The 20120-nt window shown below is 38.3% G+C and overlaps 3 protein-coding genes across 4 annotated transcripts; all 3 read right to left on the bottom strand.

The window, feature by feature from the left end:
• Positions 1-1689: 1689 nt before the first annotated feature.
• On the bottom strand, positions 1690-10871 carry LOC127359836 (B1 bradykinin receptor). 2 transcript variants are annotated; one of them, XM_051394091.1, is made up of 3 exons: positions 10719-10745; positions 5994-6115; positions 1690-4643 (listed from the first exon to the last, which is right to left on the bottom strand). In XM_051394091.1, exons 1-3 carry the CDS (start codon positions 10728-10730, stop codon positions 3680-3682), a joined length of 1098 nt encoding a protein of 365 aa, XP_051250051.1. In that variant the 5' UTR covers positions 10731-10745; the 3' UTR covers positions 1690-3679. The 2 variants fall into 2 exon arrangements, with proteins under 2 accessions (XP_051250051.1, XP_051250044.1); XM_051394084.1 differs by lacking the exons at positions 1690-4643; positions 5994-6115 and adding an exon at positions 7819-10178 and having other exon boundaries at positions 10719-10871.
• Positions 10872-12566: 1695 nt separating this feature from the next.
• LOC127359103 (B2 bradykinin receptor-like) lies at positions 12567-13625 on the bottom strand. Its single transcript, XM_051392826.1, has one exon. The coding sequence runs from the start codon at positions 13623-13625 to the stop codon at positions 12597-12599; it is 1029 nt and encodes a 342-aa protein (XP_051248786.1). The 3' UTR covers positions 12567-12596.
• Positions 13626-15698: 2073 nt separating this feature from the next.
• On the bottom strand, positions 15699-19070 carry LOC127361407 (B2 bradykinin receptor-like). Its single transcript, XM_051395997.1, has 2 exons — positions 18797-19070; positions 15699-17309 (listed from the first exon to the last, which is right to left on the bottom strand). Exons 1-2 carry the CDS (start codon positions 18814-18816, stop codon positions 16271-16273), a joined length of 1059 nt encoding a protein of 352 aa, XP_051251957.1. The 5' UTR covers positions 18817-19070; the 3' UTR covers positions 15699-16270.
• Positions 19071-20120: the final 1050 nt, after the last annotated feature.

Below are 20120 nucleotides of genomic sequence, written 5' to 3'. Positions count from 1 at the left end.
AAAATGAAAACAGCGTCCAGTGCATTCAATGTGGATGTTGTTTTATTTCCCCAGCGTTGACACAGGATGAACCCAAAGATTAAATTGTAGCCTATTTTAAAGTTTGGAAACTTGAACGGCCGGTGAGATTTACATGTTCTTGTGATCAGCAGGAACATCCAGACAATGCAACAGATTGTATATTGCCTTGCTTAGGGGCTCTTAAACAGCACACACTATATCATCAACTATAGGATCAAATCAGCAGTGGTGGTATCTAAGCAAATTTACTAATTACTGTGGATGTACTGCACTGATTAAGTACTAATCTGAGATAATACGTTATGCTACTATACTTTTACCAGTACAAGATATTGTACATTTTTCGCCACTACATTTATATTCAACCTTTTCCAAACTCTCCATGGTTTAACTGTGTTTTGTATGGTTACTTATATTTTTATATCTTTCGTTGTTGGTTTGTTTTGATCTCATTTATTTGGTCCAGCACTTTGTAACCTTGTTTGGATGAGTGCTATGCAAATAAAGTTTATTATTATGTAATTTATTATTCAGATGTTGAAGTTGTCAGCTGTTCAACCAAAGAGACATTTCCCTTCTGAACTTCTCAGATTTTTTATTTCATTTAAATAACTGCTTGGCCTAAAGGAGGGAAATTATCCAATGTTTCAGAAAAAAGAGATAAAACTTTAGAGAACAATTTAAAACAAAATCGTAATGACAGACTTTTTGAAGGGGTTCTTGTAGACTATAACAGTAAAATGATTGTAGTATTTACAATCGAATGATATTATGCATAATAGCATATCCTCATGATATTTTAAATATTTAGCTGGTAATACTTAGGTATAGTGTAGGCTTTTAAATGCAGATTTTTACTTAAAATGAGTATGAGGAGTATTTTTAGATTGTGGTATTGCTACTTTTAACCTAAATAAAGGATAATCCCTCGACAAAGCAAACGGGTGAAGACTGGTTAGTCTAGACCCATGGAGGCTTTTCTGGACTTGGCAGGAAAAGCATGCATTTGCATATTGTATCATCTCCTGCCATCAGTGCCAATGTGGTGCAGTGGAGGATCCTGTTACTTCAGTTGTATTTCATTAAGGTGAAATATGGCAAAGCATTATGCTCCTGAGACAAGCCAGGCACAGACAACCTGCAAAGCAGCATCAAGTGGAATAGTCATCTAGTTGCTGTTGAGATGCTGTTGACACTGACAATCCTGCTCACTGAGTTGGCTCCATCCAAGTCCATTTTTAGTCTAATACTCAGGAACCCCAGCTCACTAAATAAAGGCATGGTGGACGTGCTGGTGCTCACATCAACTCTCAAGTATACCTAAACATCAGTTTTTTTTTAGTGCCTGATTTTTAGAAGCAAGGTGTGTTATGGTAGTTGCTGCTAATGTAGCCTCGGTAGTCTGGCCTTGTGCAGAGGCGGATGTTTGGTAAACTCACTTTGCCAAGTGACTTTCTGGAGCTGTACAAGGCTCTGTAAAACTTCTCCCCCCCATATGCAGTAGTACTCCCCAAGACCTGTAAACAGACTTTGGTGTGTAGAGTCGGCACATTTCCCCTTTAAAACAGAAATCTGTTGTTCCCCTCCTCAATGACTATATAAAAACAATTCACTAAATAAATTAATATACTGTTATACTGGGGACTAAGAAAAAGGCACAAGCTATAATTTAATATTTATGTTTTATTATTTAAAGGAAACAGAAATTACAGATATTTCTGATGGAATCAATTTCTTAAACATACTTCTGAAAAAGAAGGAACTTCATTCATCATGGAAAGCTTCTGTCTTTTTTTTTTAACTCACATAGCTGTAAATCTATTTGTATACCAGCATAATAGTCTTGGTCTTTTACAATTATGCCACTCCAGGTGTTACATTACATAGATTATGCAAAATGTGTCTGAGTTCATTCACAGAGGTTGTTTCAGCGACAGTGGCATTGTGTTTAGACTGTAAAGAGACACGGGCATGACTGTGTGAGTCACTACTCTGAAGGCTACTGTGACTTTGAATAGTAAATAAAATGTACAAAGCAACAAACTGTACAAGCATGCAAATGTATACACAAAGTGTAGATAGTGGAGTTGATTATACACAATGGTAAGGGATATATGGACATATGTAAACAATGGCAGGGTTTGTTTTGGGAATTTAGCATTTAAATATCACAAGACAGCCAGACTAACACCATGTAAATATTACAAAACAGCCTGAGTAACACCATGTAAATATCACAAGACAGTCAGAGTAACACCATGTAAAAGTACAGAAAAACATATTTACAGGGATACACACAGACAGGCATGGAACACCATTAAAATGTCATATTAAGAGGATAAACCCTTGCGGTATCAGACAGAGACAGTTTCCATTTCTTGTGTACATTACTTCCATTATCTGCCCATTACTTCTGTAATATATAACACAGTATGGTAGTGCTGTTAAATTATGGAGCAGCGTTATTATTGTGTTAAGGCTGAAAGCATTTCTGATCACACAGCAGTTAGGTCATTTGTGTCAAATATCCTAGAAATCACTTGCATTACCAGTACCACACCCACACAGACACTTTCAATATAAAATCTTACAGAGAACATATAATAATACTCCTTATAAGCTTAATTTTGGAGTTTCTGCTATGTGTCAGAGATGTAAAATGTCTACGGGGACTCTTCTTCACTTTCTTTCTAAGCTGTCTGGTCCTAGAGGCTTTTTGGATACTTTGTCACAAGAGTTTCTGAAATCTCAAAATCATGCATTTACATATTTTATACTTTGTATATTTCCCCAAAAATAAACCCACACAAAAAAAGACCACATCCATGATTTCTTCAGTTGATGTTAATAAACGCAACAGAGCATTTATATATGGTCGTATGATTACCTGTGATCATGTCTTGTCTTCCTTCCTGACTTCTAGCCTTCCTCCTGAAGTGTTGCCCAGAGAATTAAATGGGCTCAGGAGAATGTTAAGAAAGGCCAGATGCACCACAACCGGATTTTTCATATGGAAGTGTGAGACTATCTCTACATCACAGAATGTGCTGAGAAAGGTTTAAGACTGGTAGTCAGAGCTAACTCAAAGTGGAGGCTGGTGTTAATGCCCTCCAATCCTCTGATTAGTGGGCATTAACACTTCTTTTTCATATAAATGTCTTGATGTCAATTAGTCCTAAACGGTCGACTCTATGTCAGCATTGGGTATATGGGGTTGAGGGTGATTTAAAACAGTAGAGGGCGTATTGAGCCTTTTTCAACCTTTTCAACCTAACACCAGCATCATCACAGTACAGTCATATAATTAGGTAAAAAAAAAATGTTTTATGGTGGTGTACTTCTTTAAGGAAAACCCTGAGTTATGTTCCACCCACAGCAAACAATCATATTAAGCAGAATCTGATGGGTAATCGTAAAAAGGGTATATCATGCTCCTAATCAAGTAAGTCTCAAATTCACCTTTTTGCAAACTGTGGGTGAAACAGAAAATAAAACCTGTGTATTCAGACTACACAAACATATTGTGGGTATAACTTCAACTATTTTTCCTGTAGTACATCTGTGCAAATAACAGCCCATTTTATTATGTGAAAGTGTAAAAAAACAAAACAAATATGCCCTTGGTCCTCAAAAACAAATCCCAGTCCTGCAGATCACCTTATTCTCTGATGCTTTTCATGAGTTTTGAGGTGCGTGTGGAGGACGTACTGAAAGACACTCTCCTGTCTTCCTGCTTAAAGAGTTCCGTAACTTTTTTACGGAAGTTCTTTCCTACAATAACGTAGAGGATGGGGTTGAGAACACTGTTGAAGAAGGCTAAACAGGTGAAGATGTAGCGGCAGTTGTCTAGGTGGTTTCCCTTCAGGACATCAGGACTTGGGAACAAAGTTACCAACTTAACCAGGTGGAATGGCAGCCAGCAGATCACAAAAGCCAGGAGAACTGCCAGCACCAGAGTGGTGGCCTTGTGCTCCGTTTTCTGGTTTAACCCCTCTGTTAACCGGCCATTCAGAGCTTGAATAATCTTGACAGTGCAGCAGGAAACTATGCAAATGGGGATGATGAAGCTGAAAAAAGTCAGCATGCAGTCAAGGAGCCGGGCATCTTTTTCTTCCAAATCCAAGCCGCAAAAAGTAATATTACAAACAGGTTTCACTTTCCTGTATATGATCACAGGGACACTCAGGAGCAAGCTCAACCCCCACGCCAGCAGACAGGCCAGTTTGGCATACTTTGGCCTACGCATTCTGTTCTGGGACAACGGATGCACCAGTGCCATAAAGCGATCTATGCTAACCAGAACGAGGAAGTATATGCTGCCGTAGACATTCATATTTATGCCCATGTGGACAACTTTGCACAGGAACAGACCAAAAATCCAATTGAAACCATTCAATATGTTGACAGCCCAGAAGGGCAAACAGGACACCAGAACAAGGTCAGCAGCAGCCAAGTTGCTCAAGTAGATCTCAGCCACGGTGCAGGGCTTCTTATGAAACCAGAAAACCACGAGCACAAACACGTTAAACACAATCCCCAGCGCAGTGATCAGCAGGATGAACACCGGCATCCCAGTTTTGGTCCAATCGTCAGAGTCTAAAGATGAACAGTCAGGAGGGGCACTGTGGAGAGACAAAGGACAACGTTTTGTTAATCATTTACTCCTGAGTGACTCGGAACACTGTGAGATACTGTAATACTTTATCTAGTAATACTGAATACTGAATGCCTGTCAACTGTGAAATGAAATACTGTAAAATAGTTATGTTCTCTGTTTATTGCAGTCACCAGAGAAGGTGATTATAGATAAGGGTGGTATGACTGGTATTACAGTCATTAAATAAAACAAACAATGGTGTGGCAGTTTGTGGTCTGGCCACTGATTTCAAGGTAGATGTTTTGGGAAGTAATGAAAGACTATTGGAGTTGACAGTTTTTGTAAAAAACAAACAAACAAAAAAAAAAAAAGTCTTACATTTAAAAAAATATCACTTTTTAATTTTGCATGTTAACTATCTATTTTTTATTTTTTTTATATATTTATATTTTTTATTTTACTTTATTTTTTCTTTATGAAACCAAAGCAACCCAACATCTGTTTTATTGATAACACCTGGAATGCACAAAATATCAAATGTATTATTCTATTGTATGTCCTTTATTAGCTGTTCAGTACTGATAAACAAATCATTAATAAATAATGTTCCAACTTTCGTTAACGACTAAATAATTATTCATTTGATACTAGGTGCTCTGTCCTGAGACACAAACCTTAAAATAATGAAGACTTGGCAAATAAACAATGCAGAGGGCAGGATATTCTGCAGATGTGATATACTAACAAGACTACCATTGTGCTTTAAATAATGGATAGGATCATTTTCAAAAAAAAGAAAGAAAGAAAAGAAAGAGAAATAATGGAATAATATCTGCGTCGGGTTAAAGCACTGAACATGAACTGCAATTCTGCTGCATCTAATCTGTGAGGGAACATTTGTTGTATGTCAGGTTCCTCTTGTTGTTGTAACTATTGTTGTATTTGTTCAGTAAACTTTTCTCTGTGTTGTCTTTAATACATAAGCCATACACATGCAATTGCGAATAACACAAACTTTGACAGTATTTACATCTGAAGGACTGCATTCATCATAATAAATGCAATTTAATTTAATACATGTATGTAATTGTATTTATGTATAAGCCAGACACAAATAAACTTTTAGAAATTTCTGTCTCACTAAAATCTCTCTGATATTTACTCCTTAATATGCCCTGTCTAGATTCTAGATTTCTGTTTGAGATAGCTTTTTTTAATAAAGGTTGGTACATTTTTGTAAAGCGTCTGCATACTGTCATTCACAGACAGTGTTTTAAAGAACAAAACATTACTGAGGTTATACAATGTTGTTGTTTGTGGCTCTTTAACTACTGTGAATAATGGTAAAACATAGAAAAGTAATATATTTGCATACCTTGTAGGCACAAGGGTCTTTCCTCCTTCCGTTGTTAAATTCATGTCTGTAAAATGTCCAAATACACACTGTTCCACACGTCTGCTACTGTACTCTGTTTGTCTCTGACTCTGACCCGCTCTCTTAAAGAAGAAAGGAAAATGACGTCAGAAGAATCCTTGGAACTCCTACTTGGCATGTGCTCACTCCCTTTTTCTGTTGCTCTAAAAAATACTAGACTGATATAGTTGTAAAAGAGGGTGAACATTCCATAGATATACACAAGAAATATTTACAAGCAGGTCATGAGAACTTGAGGTTCTGTGTTTGAGTGAACCACCTTTAACCTTTAACAGCGGGTTGAATGTTTGCTTTTGTTTCCAGACACTGAAACGCCTCACTCTCCAGTTCCAGGCAGATCTAAATTCCCTTTTAGGCACTAGTCCTTAGTAGTGTATGAGAACTAGACTGTCTTGTGTGTTCATGCACTGTCACAACCAGAACTTGTGAAGTGTGAAACTTAAAAAGTAGATAGAGGAAAAGAGAAGGTTTCATAAAGTTAAATTTAATACTTCTTAAGACTACATAGAATGCAATTTAATACATGTTTTACAATCATACTGACCAAAGTATGATTGTAAACATGTTCATAGCTATCTGGCAATAGTGAGTATTTGCAATAGCTCTAACGGTGCTCACTGAAACTACAAAAAAGGATAGAAAAAACAACACAAGTTAGAAACCTCTCTGCATTTTCTTGAGTGAAAGAAAACACAGATTTTTGGCCTGCATAGCACAAAACTTTCATAAAATACACTTCCAGGGAATGAAAGGCGTAGCAAGCTAGGGAAATGGGATGATCAGTACAATGCATGGGCATAAACAAGATTAAATCAGGCCAAAACAAAGCCTTGCAGTAATTAACTAGGGTTGTTAATGTAATTAGATTTAGACAATAAACTGCTGGAAATGGATCTCAAGTTGGAACATAGACCAAATGGCTGACCCATATTAGCACATATGGATGTAGTCTCTGTAATGTCCCCCATAGGTTTGTGAAAGCCATTGTAAAGCTGAGAGTGGTTGGCTATGGCCATCACCATTTTTGGCAGTGCCTGACTCCATTGGCACCAGGGTAATCCAAAAATAAGCAAAGATGTGGAGTGTGGATGGAGCTTAGGTGGGCCAAATGAAACCTGGTTGCTGAAACCAGCCACCGGAGACAGCACCCACTCGTCCCTCAAAGTGGGCACATCCTTAATTATGTATAATTTTTAGCCTTAATATAATTTAGATGGGTGAGTTAAATACAATTTCATCCCACATAGAGTTGTCATAAACATGGAATTTAGCTATATAAACTAAAACCGTTTAACCAGACTGTAAACAACAACAAAATTTTTTTTTCTGGTGTGAAGTTGGGTTGCTGTGGGTGGTTATGAACATCGACTTACTTTTGCAGCCTCAATTAGCTGTTCATGGAACTGCAGTGTTTGTGCATTGGCGTCATTGCTGATGTATGACTGAGTTTACAATGACCATGGATAAGAGTACTGTTCTTATTTTTATTAAAATTTACATTGTTGCACTGACATTCCTTGCCGTTTCATAAGTATGTAATCACCTGAAAATAAGAATTTTTGTATTTTCTTTGCCTTCATGATCACAGGCCACCATAGTTTCTCCAACACGCTCGGTTGAAACAAACTTCAGAGTTTGATGCCACTGAATCCTACACACTGCTCCTTTAAGTGTGATAATGTTAGTAGGTAAATTCATCACTTTGGACCTGTTAACTTGATTTTACTCAACAAAGTCTCCAACAGGTAATACCTTACATCATGTCTTAACATTCATGATTAATGTTTTTATTATTTATTATAGTACTTCAGGTGTTCATTGAAGTTGTTTATACAAATTATTCCAGTAACAAACAATCATAGCTTAAGTACAGAAGCGTATTGCAGTCACTTGAAAAAAAAAAAAACCTGCGGTTTTTCTGAGTAATTTATTTTTTGGTTTGTTTTTTTTGACAATTTTTTTTTCCTGTTTTTCTGACTAAATGTTTCCCCTGTTTTTCTGACTAAATGTTTCCCCTGTTTTTCTGAGTAATTTTTTCCTGTTTTACAAAGTATTTTTTTTCTGTTTTTCGGAGCCAGCCTGAATGCATTTCAAATGCATCATCTTGTATCCATGGAGCATGCCATATCTGTCCAGCTGATCCTGGAGAAACATTGCTATGTCTAGCAGATCTGAATGGGCTTTCCTTCTGAACAACCACAAAGTCCTCAGGTGCCTGCGTAGAGTCAACAAACTAATGATAATACCATCTATATGACTTAAAGACGACTATCTCCCAGTGTCTTAAACCCAGATCAAAGTAAAACTTGATTGAACTAAAGAAGCTGGTCATGTTTGTTTCCGTTAAATTGAGCTCTCAATAAAGGAATGAATGTGTCTATTGTTTCAAATGCTCTCTAAACTCAGAAAAAAGAATTGTCAGAAAAACAGAAAAAAAAATATTCAAAAAAGCAGAAACAAATTACTCAGAAAAACCAACCATAAAAATAAATTACTCCGAAAAACAAACCAAAAATAAATTTTCAAGTGAATTCAATATGCTTTGGTAATGGGTGTTGATACTTAATATAAACTGGCATAACTACGTATGTAACTATTGAACAGATGGTTTGTTTACATGTCTAGATATACTGTAAAATGTAAATGTACACAAGGGAGATGGGCAAAGAGTGTAAACTGCTTTGTGTAGTCAAGACAAAGAATGGACAGTATGCAACAGCTGAAAGAGACAGAGTCGGATACACATAATCTTTGTTCACAGAGAAAGGCGTAAGTGTCTTTATGGAGACTGTAAACATAAAATCTGCTTCCTTTTCATCAACAGTTTATGTCCATTATCTCTGATTGTGTCCATTATTTCCGCAAAGCAGTATTAAACATCCCCTGATAGTGCTGTATAACCCTATAACAGAATTATTATTGTGTTAGAAGACAAGAAATAACAATTTGAGGCTCATATCCTGTATATTGCATCACTTCCATAAAAAGTAATGGAAGTTGTGGTCAAGATGTCAGGAAGAGTCACATCTGATCTTTTGCATAAAAAATGACCACAGGCTTAATGTGCTCAGTTCTGTTGATGTAAGTGGACACAACAGAGCGCTGGTATGTTGTCACATCTGACCCTCTGCGGTGATGTTTCGTCCTCCTGTAGATGGCGCTAACTTTTCTCCTAAAGTATTGCCCTGAGAGGACATACAAAAGTGGGTTCAGAGCACTGTTGAGAAAGGCTAGATACACTGAAACCTGGCCGCCTATATTGAGTGTGTGGAACCACAGCGCCTCATCCAACACGTGAAAATCACAGAGTGTGTCGAAGAAAGTGAATACTTGGAAGGGACCCCAACACAGTAAAAATAGTAGTGTGACAGCATACACCAGCGCTGTGGCCTTTGTGTCATTAATGTCATGAAAACCTACACTCTCCCCCCTCTGTGCTATAGCCATGATTATGTTTCGACTGCTGAAAACAATGACCAGAACAGGGAGTACAAAGCCCACCACGTTCATCTGAATCTGATGGGCCAACTTCCAAGAGCTGTAATGGCTATAATCAAGTATACAGGACATTGTGTCGAACTCCTTGATGAACTTCACCTTTCTGTGAACCATGGTTGGTGTGCTCAGTAAGATCCCTAGTATCCACAGGATCAAGCAGATCACTTTGGCATAAAGTGTCCGTCTCAGCCACCTGGCCTTCATGGTCTTCACAAGTGCCAGGTAGCGGTCAATACTAATCATGACCAGGGTGTAGATGCTGGTGTAGAAATTGATGATGATGATGGAGTTGACCATTTTGCATAAGGTGTCTCCGTATGGCCAATTAAAGTCGTTGAGGATGTTCATCGCCCAGAAGGGGAGGCCACATAGGAGAATAAAGTCAGCCAGTGCCAGGTTGCCCAGGTAGATCTCGGCTACAGTCAGTCGGTCCTTGTGGGCGAGGAACACCACCAAGACAAAGCCATTAAAGATAAGACCTAACAGAGATATGGAGAAAATGTATGGGGGGATGATGGTTTGGACCATCTCCCATTCTGCAGAGATCGGAGACTCTGATGGCAGAAATGCACTGGTGTTTTCAGACCACAGTTTTTCCACAGGTACAAACTTGACTGGCTCCATGGACTAGGAAACAAAATAATAATAGATTTCATCTGTAAAATGCTCTTATTTGATTTAAAACACATGATGATATGTGATTACTACTGCACCGGAAATAAAACAGAATATGTAAAGTTATTTCCACTTTAAATACAATAAAATAATTAAAACATGTTGTAAAATGATACATAAACGAACAAATATTGCCAACATGGTGACATGTTCATTCACAGTTAGGCTGTTTTGGATCTGCAGATGAAAACAGGAAACTACACATTAACAAATTTATTTATTCCCTTTTAGTTTAACAAGATTTATATAATAATATTCACAGAATAACTGTTGCTCATCAGTTTTTCAGTAATTGTCTCAGTAAGAGCGTCTGTAATGTGTATTGTTTTCATGTTGTGCCATAAATCTTCGGATGCAATTAGAGTTAGAACAACAAGAAAAAGAAATATGACAAGAAACATTGTGAAGACTGTGTAGCACCTGTTAGTATTTTTCAAGTACAGACTTTAATGCTCAGAACAAAACACAGGACGAAACATGAACAGTTCTTACCGTACGTTTCATGAAAAGGTTCCTCTTATGGTCAAAATGCTAATGAAAAAGGCACGTCTGCAACAGGGCTCATCTGTGTACACTGAGCTCACGGTAAAAGTACACAGCGAGGCAGAGGGGAGTTCTGCTACGAATGTTTTTGTATATAACTGCATTCTTCCACACCCTCGGCCAAGGAGTTCAATATATCAACTTGTTTATCAAGGAGTCAGAGTTCGGCCTATGCACATGTTAGAGACGGAAACTGAAGTACACCATATGTGCTGGAGAGGAGATAAAACTGGACGTCATCAGCACTACTGCAGACTTCAGAAAAGAAAAAGTGTTACTTACAAATGAGATATCTAAGGAAGCATTGTTGTACTACTTAAAAAGTAAAATGATCACTTATGTGATACTGATACAGATTGTTTTCATGTAATCATAACATTCCTCAAGGCCAAATGGAGGATTACCTCAATGCATTAGGAGCATTTCATTCAAATGTGGTATCTATTCGTTTGACAGGATCATCAACAGGATTATTGCGTATTTACACAGTCTGTAATACCTCTGTCAATGCTTTGATCAGTAATTAATCAATTTATGAACATTACAATGTTTATCTACAGTTAATAATTTCTAAATATTTGACTAAATAAGTAAGCAAACAAAAATGGACTTATCCGTACGTCAGTTTATCCTTAATTCACGTATAATCCTCTCCTTATCTATTCTAAACATCCTGCCTCAGGTTTATGAGATGGCAACAATAACAAGCTTGATATGGTCTAAAACCAAATAACAATCAAACTGGATGGAAGACAAAATATAAACAGCATTTCTTGTCAGTCTGCAATGAGAAGTGTTATCCAAAAATGAGTATAGTTGAGGCTGTGGCATCCCTTTTATGGTCAAAGTTACAACAATCATGCAGTTTAAAGGGAAGGGAATCTGGTTCATTGTCCTCCAGTATAAACAACACAACACTCCATCCTCTTCATAACTGTATATGATACTTTATTAACACTGATACATTGTTGATTGTTTGGTTGTTTAATTATTTTTTAAACGCCTTAATGGACCATTTATTTTCTGGAATTGCTCAGTGGTTGATATTTGTTTTACAAATTTTTTTGGGGTTATATTGATAGAGCAGAAGGAAAAGTTATATTTCACTCTATACATACAGTGTATACTACAGTGGCAGGCTTACACACAAACATGATGGATTCAGCACTTCAAATGTCTTTCTCATGTCATCTGTTGGAGTTCCAACGTGGGTTCAAGATTCTCCAGAACTCCAATATCTTAGAAAAACAATCCTGGTGGTTGCTTAGAAAAAAGATAACACATGCTCAGATTTCAGCCATGAGAGATGGCACCAAATTAAGCTTTGCTAAGACAGCCCACTTCAGCTTTGTTTAGCAAGAACAAGATTAACAAGCACAACACAGTATAATGGAAAACACTAATTAACATTAACAGTTCTGGAGGTTATGTATCACAAACAAAACTGTGAAGCGGCATAATTTCACATGAAATATTTTACTTTGAACTTTTATACAGTTTAATCAAGAATTTTTTTATGCTTCACTGACATGGACTACTTCCCAGAAATATCAGTCAGAAATTCTTTTGCATCACAACAGATTACTTGGTGGGGATCAGTATACTGATACCACTCTCATGCATGTATGGTAAATTTGAAGCTAGTTAGCTTTTCTCTTTCTCTGTCTTCCCAGTCTTTATGCTAAGTTAGGCTAACCGGTTGCTGGCTATAGCTTCCTATTTAGCCTATAGACATGAGAGTGGTATCGACTGTCTTCTCTGGCCTTCGGCAAGAAAGCGAATGAGCGTCAGCTGCTTTTGGTCAAACTTTTCTCTATATGTGTAGACTTAGATTTTAGTACTCTCAGTTTGTTTAGTTGAGTTAAGATTGGCATTGGAATGACCAGACTTCCGCCACTGTTGTTTCCTCCTGCACAGCACAAGTCGTAACACTTCCCTTGCCCTTTGCTTAAAGTGCTTCCCCACAATCACATACAGGAAAGGATTCAATGAGCTGTTACTGTAGCCAAGATAAGTAGCTAACTGGTTGCCAATGTCCAACACGTGTGCCCACGTACATCCAAAGACAACTTCATAATGATCCAAAGTGTCCAAGAAGATCAGAATCTGGTAGGGCAGCCAGCAGAGAACGAACACAGCCAGAACAACAAGAACGAGGTACGCAGCCTTCCTTTCCACACTGCCACTGCTGCCTTTTCTCATCTTCTGGCTGCTCTGAAGGACTTTAGTTATGTGGTAACTACAGAAGGATACAATAGGAACAGGAATAAGGAAGCCTACTATGCTGACAGTCATGTTGTAGCGCAGTCTCCAGCCTTCATGGGGATACGCTAGGTAGCATGCGTCAATGCCCAGATGAGGGAAGAATTGGACAGAGCGGAAGAGGATAGCAGGGAAGCTGAGCAAGACCCCAGCAATCCAGATACTGAAGCAAATCCAACGTGCCCAGAAAGCCCGTCTCTCCCTCCCCTGGGTCAGGGGTCTAGTGAGGGCCAGGTATCTGTCCACACTCACAAGCGTAAGGAACAGCACACTGCAATAATAATTCATCCCAATGACAATGTTGATTAGCTGGCACATGGGCTCCCCAAACCTCCAGTGGAACTTGTTGATTATGGTTGCAACCCAGAACGGCAGGCAGGAAACCATGAGGAGATCAGCTGCTGCCAGGTTGCTCAGGTAGATGTCTGCCACAGAGCTGCGTCGCTTCTGGAGACAGAACACACTAAGCACAAAGGAGTTGCCGATCACTCCAAGAAGACAGATGATGGACATGTAGGCAGGCTGCATGGTGTAAACCCAATCCCATGCATCTGTGTGGTTGCAGACAACCTCAGCTCTTGCGGCACTCTCCATAAGTAACCGACCTTGTGAATTGTGGATCACTGTGAAAGCTGTAGCACAGTAACAGCGATTTTAGAGGAAAAAATAAGGGTGTGTTCAAAATGAACACCATCCAGTAAAAGCTTTTAACTGTGTCAACACAGGTTTAATGTATGTGGTGCTACCGTCATGTCATGATTTGAGTTTTAAAGTGTGAAGGGATAATAGATTTAATGGAGTGGATAATAGTGGTTTATCAGTCAGAGCACACACATACCATCGTCAAAGAGGGAGGTCTTAGCAACGGATACTGTATGCAGCATGTCTGTGATCGATAAGGACCCTGACCACACATTCATACCCGCATGGACAAACACATACAGTATGATTAAATACACAGAATTAGAATTTAGTCCAACTGAAATTTGAACCCCAGTCACTTTTTGTCTAATGCAGTATAAAGTTAGATGTGAGGCAAATATTTCCATTTTTGGTAAGAGGATAAAACTATTTTTAGACTAAGCTTCTAAGTTCTAAGCATCTGGCGAGGCGTCACATAGCAGCTGTTGATTGACATTTGAAGGCTGGCTTTATTTGGAGACATGCTGTCAACTTGCATGGTATACTACTGACAGGAGTAGGGGAGAGCTGAATCAATTATAATAAGGGGCAATTATAAAATCTTAAATTGCACCAATCAGAAATGAGACAGAAGAATTAAACTCATTTTGCACATGGTCTCTGCCTGCCAAAGGACAAACTCAACACGCCATCTTCTGTTTTCAATCAACCCGTAACTTTGCAAGGCCAATGCTGACAGAGTCAACTGTCTGAGACTAATTTAAGTCATGATATTTCTATAAAAAAACAAACGTTAACACCCTCTAATCAGAGGTGGGCGTCCAGCCTCCACCCTTGAGTGGGAGCCTGTGAAGCCATATTCAAATATATGCTGATTGAGACACATAATTCACAGGACTTTCGATAGTTTTTGCTAACCGTCAACTCAGTATTTTTCTATTTTGACACAGTCTTTTGGACCCTTGACGGATGTAGAAGCCCACTGGACTGCAATCTTTTCCTTGATGATGATCCCATGGTAAACAGCAGAGTTAAAGCTACATCCTGACACTCCACCAGTGCATCTGACTGGTGCTAAAGACCTGAATCTGTCTCATAATTGTAATCAAGGTATTCTTTGGGAAGTTTTGAGAGGCTTTTACCCATCCACAAAAAAGATGACATTCTGTTTATATTATCAAACCAAGATGTTGGAATATACAGAGGAACTGAAGAAAATAAAAATCTTGGGAGAATGTTCATCTTCAGCACTTTTATAAGGACAGAGGCAGGGTTGACCACCTTCTACACTCTTCCTTTATAGAGTATAATAAAGGTTGTGCATTCAAATCAAATATGTTACTAATTAGGGTTATAATCAATATTCCCAAATATTTCAAATATCTCTGCTGCATGGGGGTGGGTGTGTAGTTACACTTTAACTTTAAAGTCTATTAAGTTAAATTTGTCTTATTTTGATGACCATTCTGTTGTCTAACATTTTAAATCTTTGTCAAATGTTAGCTTCATTGTGTTATTTGGAACACAGCATTAGATTTGCAAGAATTTAGTGAAAAATCCTGAAAGGCAGACAAAAACACATGGAATGGGGTCAAATGGTGTATTTTTGGCATACTTTGAAATAACTTTGTCTGCCCTCATGTTTTTTGTTCCCCAACAATTTCCAACCCTGGCATTGGTGGTGAAGCCTGACTCCTAACAAAGGTTTCCTGTTTGGCAAGACATGCCTTCATTTTGGGGATAAATAGGGGTGTACCCTTGCCCACAGCCCACAATGAGTCAACAGCAGGCCATTAAATGGTGGTGTGTGCAGAAATGTAGAATGTGATGTCCATACAGCCAACAAAAAGAATCAAGTTTCTCTGTCACTGTGGAAACTCTTCTACAGAATCCTGTTTTTAACTCTGCAGACAATGAGTCAGAAACACCAGAAAACATTTAGCAAGCAGATACTGGGTCCCTCGCACATTCTGGGGTTTTTGCTCAACTAAACATTTAAATGCATTATAAAGTTTCAACAAGATATCCATAAACTCATATGCTTTATTTGATGGTTATGTACATAGAAAAACAAATACTGGTTCTATTTACAATAGGAGTTATTAGAAATACAAGACATTATATGAAAACTGTATTTACATAAATTATTTTACAGCAACCAGGCTGACTTAGATCACACCACCTATACATTCACGATACTGTTACTTGCCACTGTTTGTAACAAAGGGTTGTGGTTTATTGCATGTGATAAAACGTTATAAAAGTGAGAAAAACAATTGTATGTGGTCAAGCTTATAATAAGTGACATATAAAAAATAACCACTTTCTCTAGGAAGGAACATTCATACAAGATTTGTATGGCCATATACAAATAATTACATTTTCTAAAAATAGTTCATGCTAGAGGTAATGTTTTTAAGAAGATTGATTTGAAGGGTAATTTGGTCCCATTACTACACAATTACATCCACTACAAACCTAATTACGAATCATCTGAATCATTTACATTGGCAGAAAACTACTAAGTGACTGTCCACCACCGTTATGTTTCTGCAAAGTCTATTTCTGAGGAGAACAGTGCTTTTGAAAGCAATATTTTATACTATAGTCTTTAATGTAGAGGACCCATTTGATCGTGTGGACTCAGAAGACCCTGTTTTCTTAGTCCTCCACTGCTTGAAGACTTCCCAGGCTTTTTTCCGGAAGTTCTTTCCCACAATGACGTAGAGGATGGGGTTTAGAACGCTGTTAAAGAAAGCTAAGTAGGTGAAAATCTGGTTGCAGATGTCTAGGACAGTCGTGAGGTGACACCCTCCAAAGACGTCAGCTCGTGTCAGCACGTCCAGTGTGGTGACCACGTGGAATGGCACCCAGCAGATTAGGAATGCCAGGAGGACCACTAGCACTAGAGTGGTGGCCTTCTGCTCTGTTTTCTCAGCATTGAACCTTTCTATTGCCTGGATCTTCAAAGCCTGAATAATCTTGAGAGTGCAGAATGAGATAATCGAAATGGGGGCGATGAAGCTAAAAACAATCAACATCCCATCACAGAAAAGCGCTAGAGTGTGGTTTGGGTAGTTCAGAAAGCATGCATGTACACCATACTCTGGGAAATGTTTCACTTCTCTGAAGATGAGTGTGGGGCTGCTCAAGAGCAAGCCAAGACCCCACACCAGCAGACAGCCCAGTTTGGCGTATTTTGGCCTACGCATTCTACCATGAGACATTGTATGCACCAGTGCCACATAGCGATCTATGCTAACCAGAACGAGGAAGTAGATGCTGCAGTAGGCATTCATCTTAATGCCCAGGTTGACGACTTTGCACAAGAACAGACCAAAAGGCCAGTTGAAATCGTTGTATGTGTTGACAGCCCAGAAGGGCAAACAGGACACCAGAACAATGTCAGCAGCAGCCAGGTTGCTCAAGTAGATCTCAGCCACAGTGCAGGCCTTCTTGTGGAGGCAGAAAACCATGACGACAAACACATTAAACATGACTCCCAGCACAGTGATGAATAGGATATACACCGGTTGCCCGGAGTTGAGCCACTCCCAGAGGTCCGATTCAGGACAATCAGTGCCATTGGTGTTGTTTTGGTCTCCATATACAGCTGTGGTGCTGAAATCTGGGATGCTGTGGAGAACATAAAGCAAACACTGACATTAAAGCAACATTTTGTGGAAAATGCCTTGTCAATAGTTACACTATAACTAACTATAGTTAGTAACTATAGTTGCACTGACTGTACAGTAAACATGTAGCACGAGCCAGGAGCTGGTGAGCCTAACTTAGCATAAAGACAGAAGAGTGGCATTGATTCTCTCATCTAACTCTCTGCATCTAACTCTCTGCAGAAAACCATTTTAACAAAGACAACATATAATAAGGACCTGTATTTAAACCTTTGCTTCTTTTGAGGAAATTTTGTTAACTGATATGATTAACAACAAAGGTGATGGTCAAGCCATATGCACAGTTTTTATCAATTGTTTAATTAATGAATCTCCTTGTATTTCTCTTTCAACTGTGTGACATGTTGTTCTGATCGTTTGGGTCTGCCTATACACCCACGGTGGAAATGTTCATTATGTGGTCATCCCTGGACTTGGCCTTTATGTTTCCACAGGAGTAGAGTTGAACACGCAGCCTCTGCTTGTACCACTTGTTACTTTCAAGCAGTGAGCTTTGAACTGCGCTAAAATAACATAAGCTACCATAACAACATGCCTGAGCATTTACTTTAGTAATAGAGCCTCTGCAAACAGCGGAACATCAGCTTTGCTCTTTGAGTGCCAACCACATCCTACATCACATCCATACCTATATCATAAAACAGAGCGGTGTATTCCATATTTCCATACTGTAAATCTCACTGCTATTGCATTTACTATTTGCTGCATTGCAATCTTTACATGCACATCCTATCAACCCTGCCTTCACCGATAAATCATTAGGTATTTCCAGTCTTCCTGTGTCTAAGTCATTGTGTATAGTGTGTGTACCATGTTGTTATAATGAACAACAGGTCTGGCTCTGTTCGCCCAAATTCCCCCTGGGCTTGTTTGAATTTGCTCTGCACAAAATAAGATATCATCTTACACGAATCAGTTTTGCACTGAACCATTACGTCAAAGACAACTGTATTTTTAAATGCTACTTAACATATATGAGAAGGTTGAAGGGGTGTGTTAAGCATCAATAACAATCATTTGAGGCATGAGCAGTGTATGAGTGTATGGCAATTTCCCATTCAGTCAACACATATATTACTGCTTCTTTGTGTCAGCAGAGCACAAATTAGAAAATAGATAATGCTAAAAGACTTGTCTCAACTGGTAGGGAAAAGTCCGGTTTTTCACCTCTGAGTTTGTCTTGGCTGTATTTCACTGTACTCCTGTTATCCATCACACCTTGATGTATTATTCATTTTGATAACAGCTGTCTTCACAAAGATCACCACATACTTACATACTGTAAGTTTACCAACTCTAAGTGAAGAGATAATGCTGCTTTGGCAATATGTACAGTGTTACGTCATGCCAATAAAGCCATTTGAATTGAATTGAATGTACCAATGCTACTGTGAAACATTTTACAATGTATAAACCAGTGAAGCTTACCTTGTAGGTTGAAGAGTCATTTCTCCTGATAGGTCCAGATGTGAAATGTCCAGATGTCAGACTACACTGCTGCACTACAGTGCCCTCCCTTACTCTCTTCAGTCTGTCCCTGACTCACTCTCTTATAGGAAACTGTAATTAAACTGTCAGCCAAAACGTCATTCTCTAGTCTGCATGCTTTCTTTCTCTCTGTCCCCTATCCTCATCTTGGTAAAATTATATACAACATGTCTATGTGTTTGTGAGATGACATAGTTAATGTTTACTTGCTTGATGATTTAGGATTGGATAAAGATTTCTGGGATTGTAAACGTGTTTAGATACACATAATCATTTCAGCCTATTCACCCTATTGGTGTTAAAAATTTAGTTGCTGTATCATCAGTGTTGAAACATTTGTGTTGTAATTCTTATTTAGTTTTTAGTATGCAGCCACTTGAGCTGGAAGGTAAAGTTTCAAGGTGGGTGGGAGTGTGACGGCAGTATAATTGAGACTTTCAGTAGGAACAAGCAACACATTGCCATGTCTCATTCAATATAACCCATCTGCATCCACTTAAGTATTTTTGTGAGGTATCTGCTACTTTTATGTATTTGAGTGTTTCTTTTTCTTATAACTTTTTCTTTTTACTCCCTAAATTTTTTACAGAAATACCTGTACTTTCTTCTCCTTACACTTTCAAAACAGGCTCATTACTTTAGTTTTGATGCATTTGAGCGTAATTCTAATCATTGCACGCTTTCCCAACATCAAGACAAGTGTATACAGCATACAAAAAAACATAAAAAAAAAAAAAAAAAAAATTTGAAAAAAAGAAAAGGAGACTCAACCCTATTTGAAGTTTCAGTTATATTAGCTTTGCACAGAAACAGCCAGTAGAAATATCCTTCAGAGAAACCAAGACAGTACTATTTTGCTTTCATACTTTGAGTACATTTCAGAGTCTGTACTTTTTCACTTTAACTTGAGTAAAGAAGTTTAATCGGTAGTTCTACTTTTACTGGAGTCTTTTTTTACACAAATATCTGTACTTCTACCTGAGTAAAGAATGTGTGTACTTTTGCCACCTTGGTTAGTATACAGAGTGACAAGGTCCACATAGGAAAGAGGTCTGGGTGGATGGGTCATACCCAGGATTGTCACTCAGGAGACTTGGGATTGAGTCACTGTTGACTTTTTTAAAGTTTTAAGCCACTTCCCGTTAGCAATGTGACCTGTGTCATAAGACATATGTCACATTATGTACTTATTTTAACCCAAACTAAGTTCCTAAATTCCTAAATTTAACCAAATAGTTTTGTTGCCTAAAACTAACTGAACTGC

The sequence above is a fragment of the Dicentrarchus labrax genome, unplaced genomic scaffold, assembly GCF_905237075.1.
Source record: "Dicentrarchus labrax unplaced genomic scaffold, dlabrax2021, whole genome shotgun sequence".
In the NCBI taxonomy this organism is placed as follows: domain Eukaryota; kingdom Metazoa; phylum Chordata; class Actinopteri; family Moronidae; genus Dicentrarchus; species Dicentrarchus labrax.
This window is presented reverse-complemented; position numbering and strand designations above follow the sequence as displayed.

Bases quoted from the DNA above. Each gene is read 5' to 3' on its own strand.
- LOC127361407 (XM_051395997.1), bottom strand. From the start codon at position 18,816: ATGACTCTTCAACCTACAAG. The intron at 17,310-18,796 runs GTAAGCTTCACT...TGTTCTCCACAG, and splicing joins ATGACTCTTCAACCTACAAG to CATCCCAGATTTCAGCACCA.
- LOC127359103 (XM_051392826.1), bottom strand. From the start codon at position 13,625: ATGGAGAGTGCCGCAAGAGCTGAGGTTGTCTGCAACCACACAGATGCA.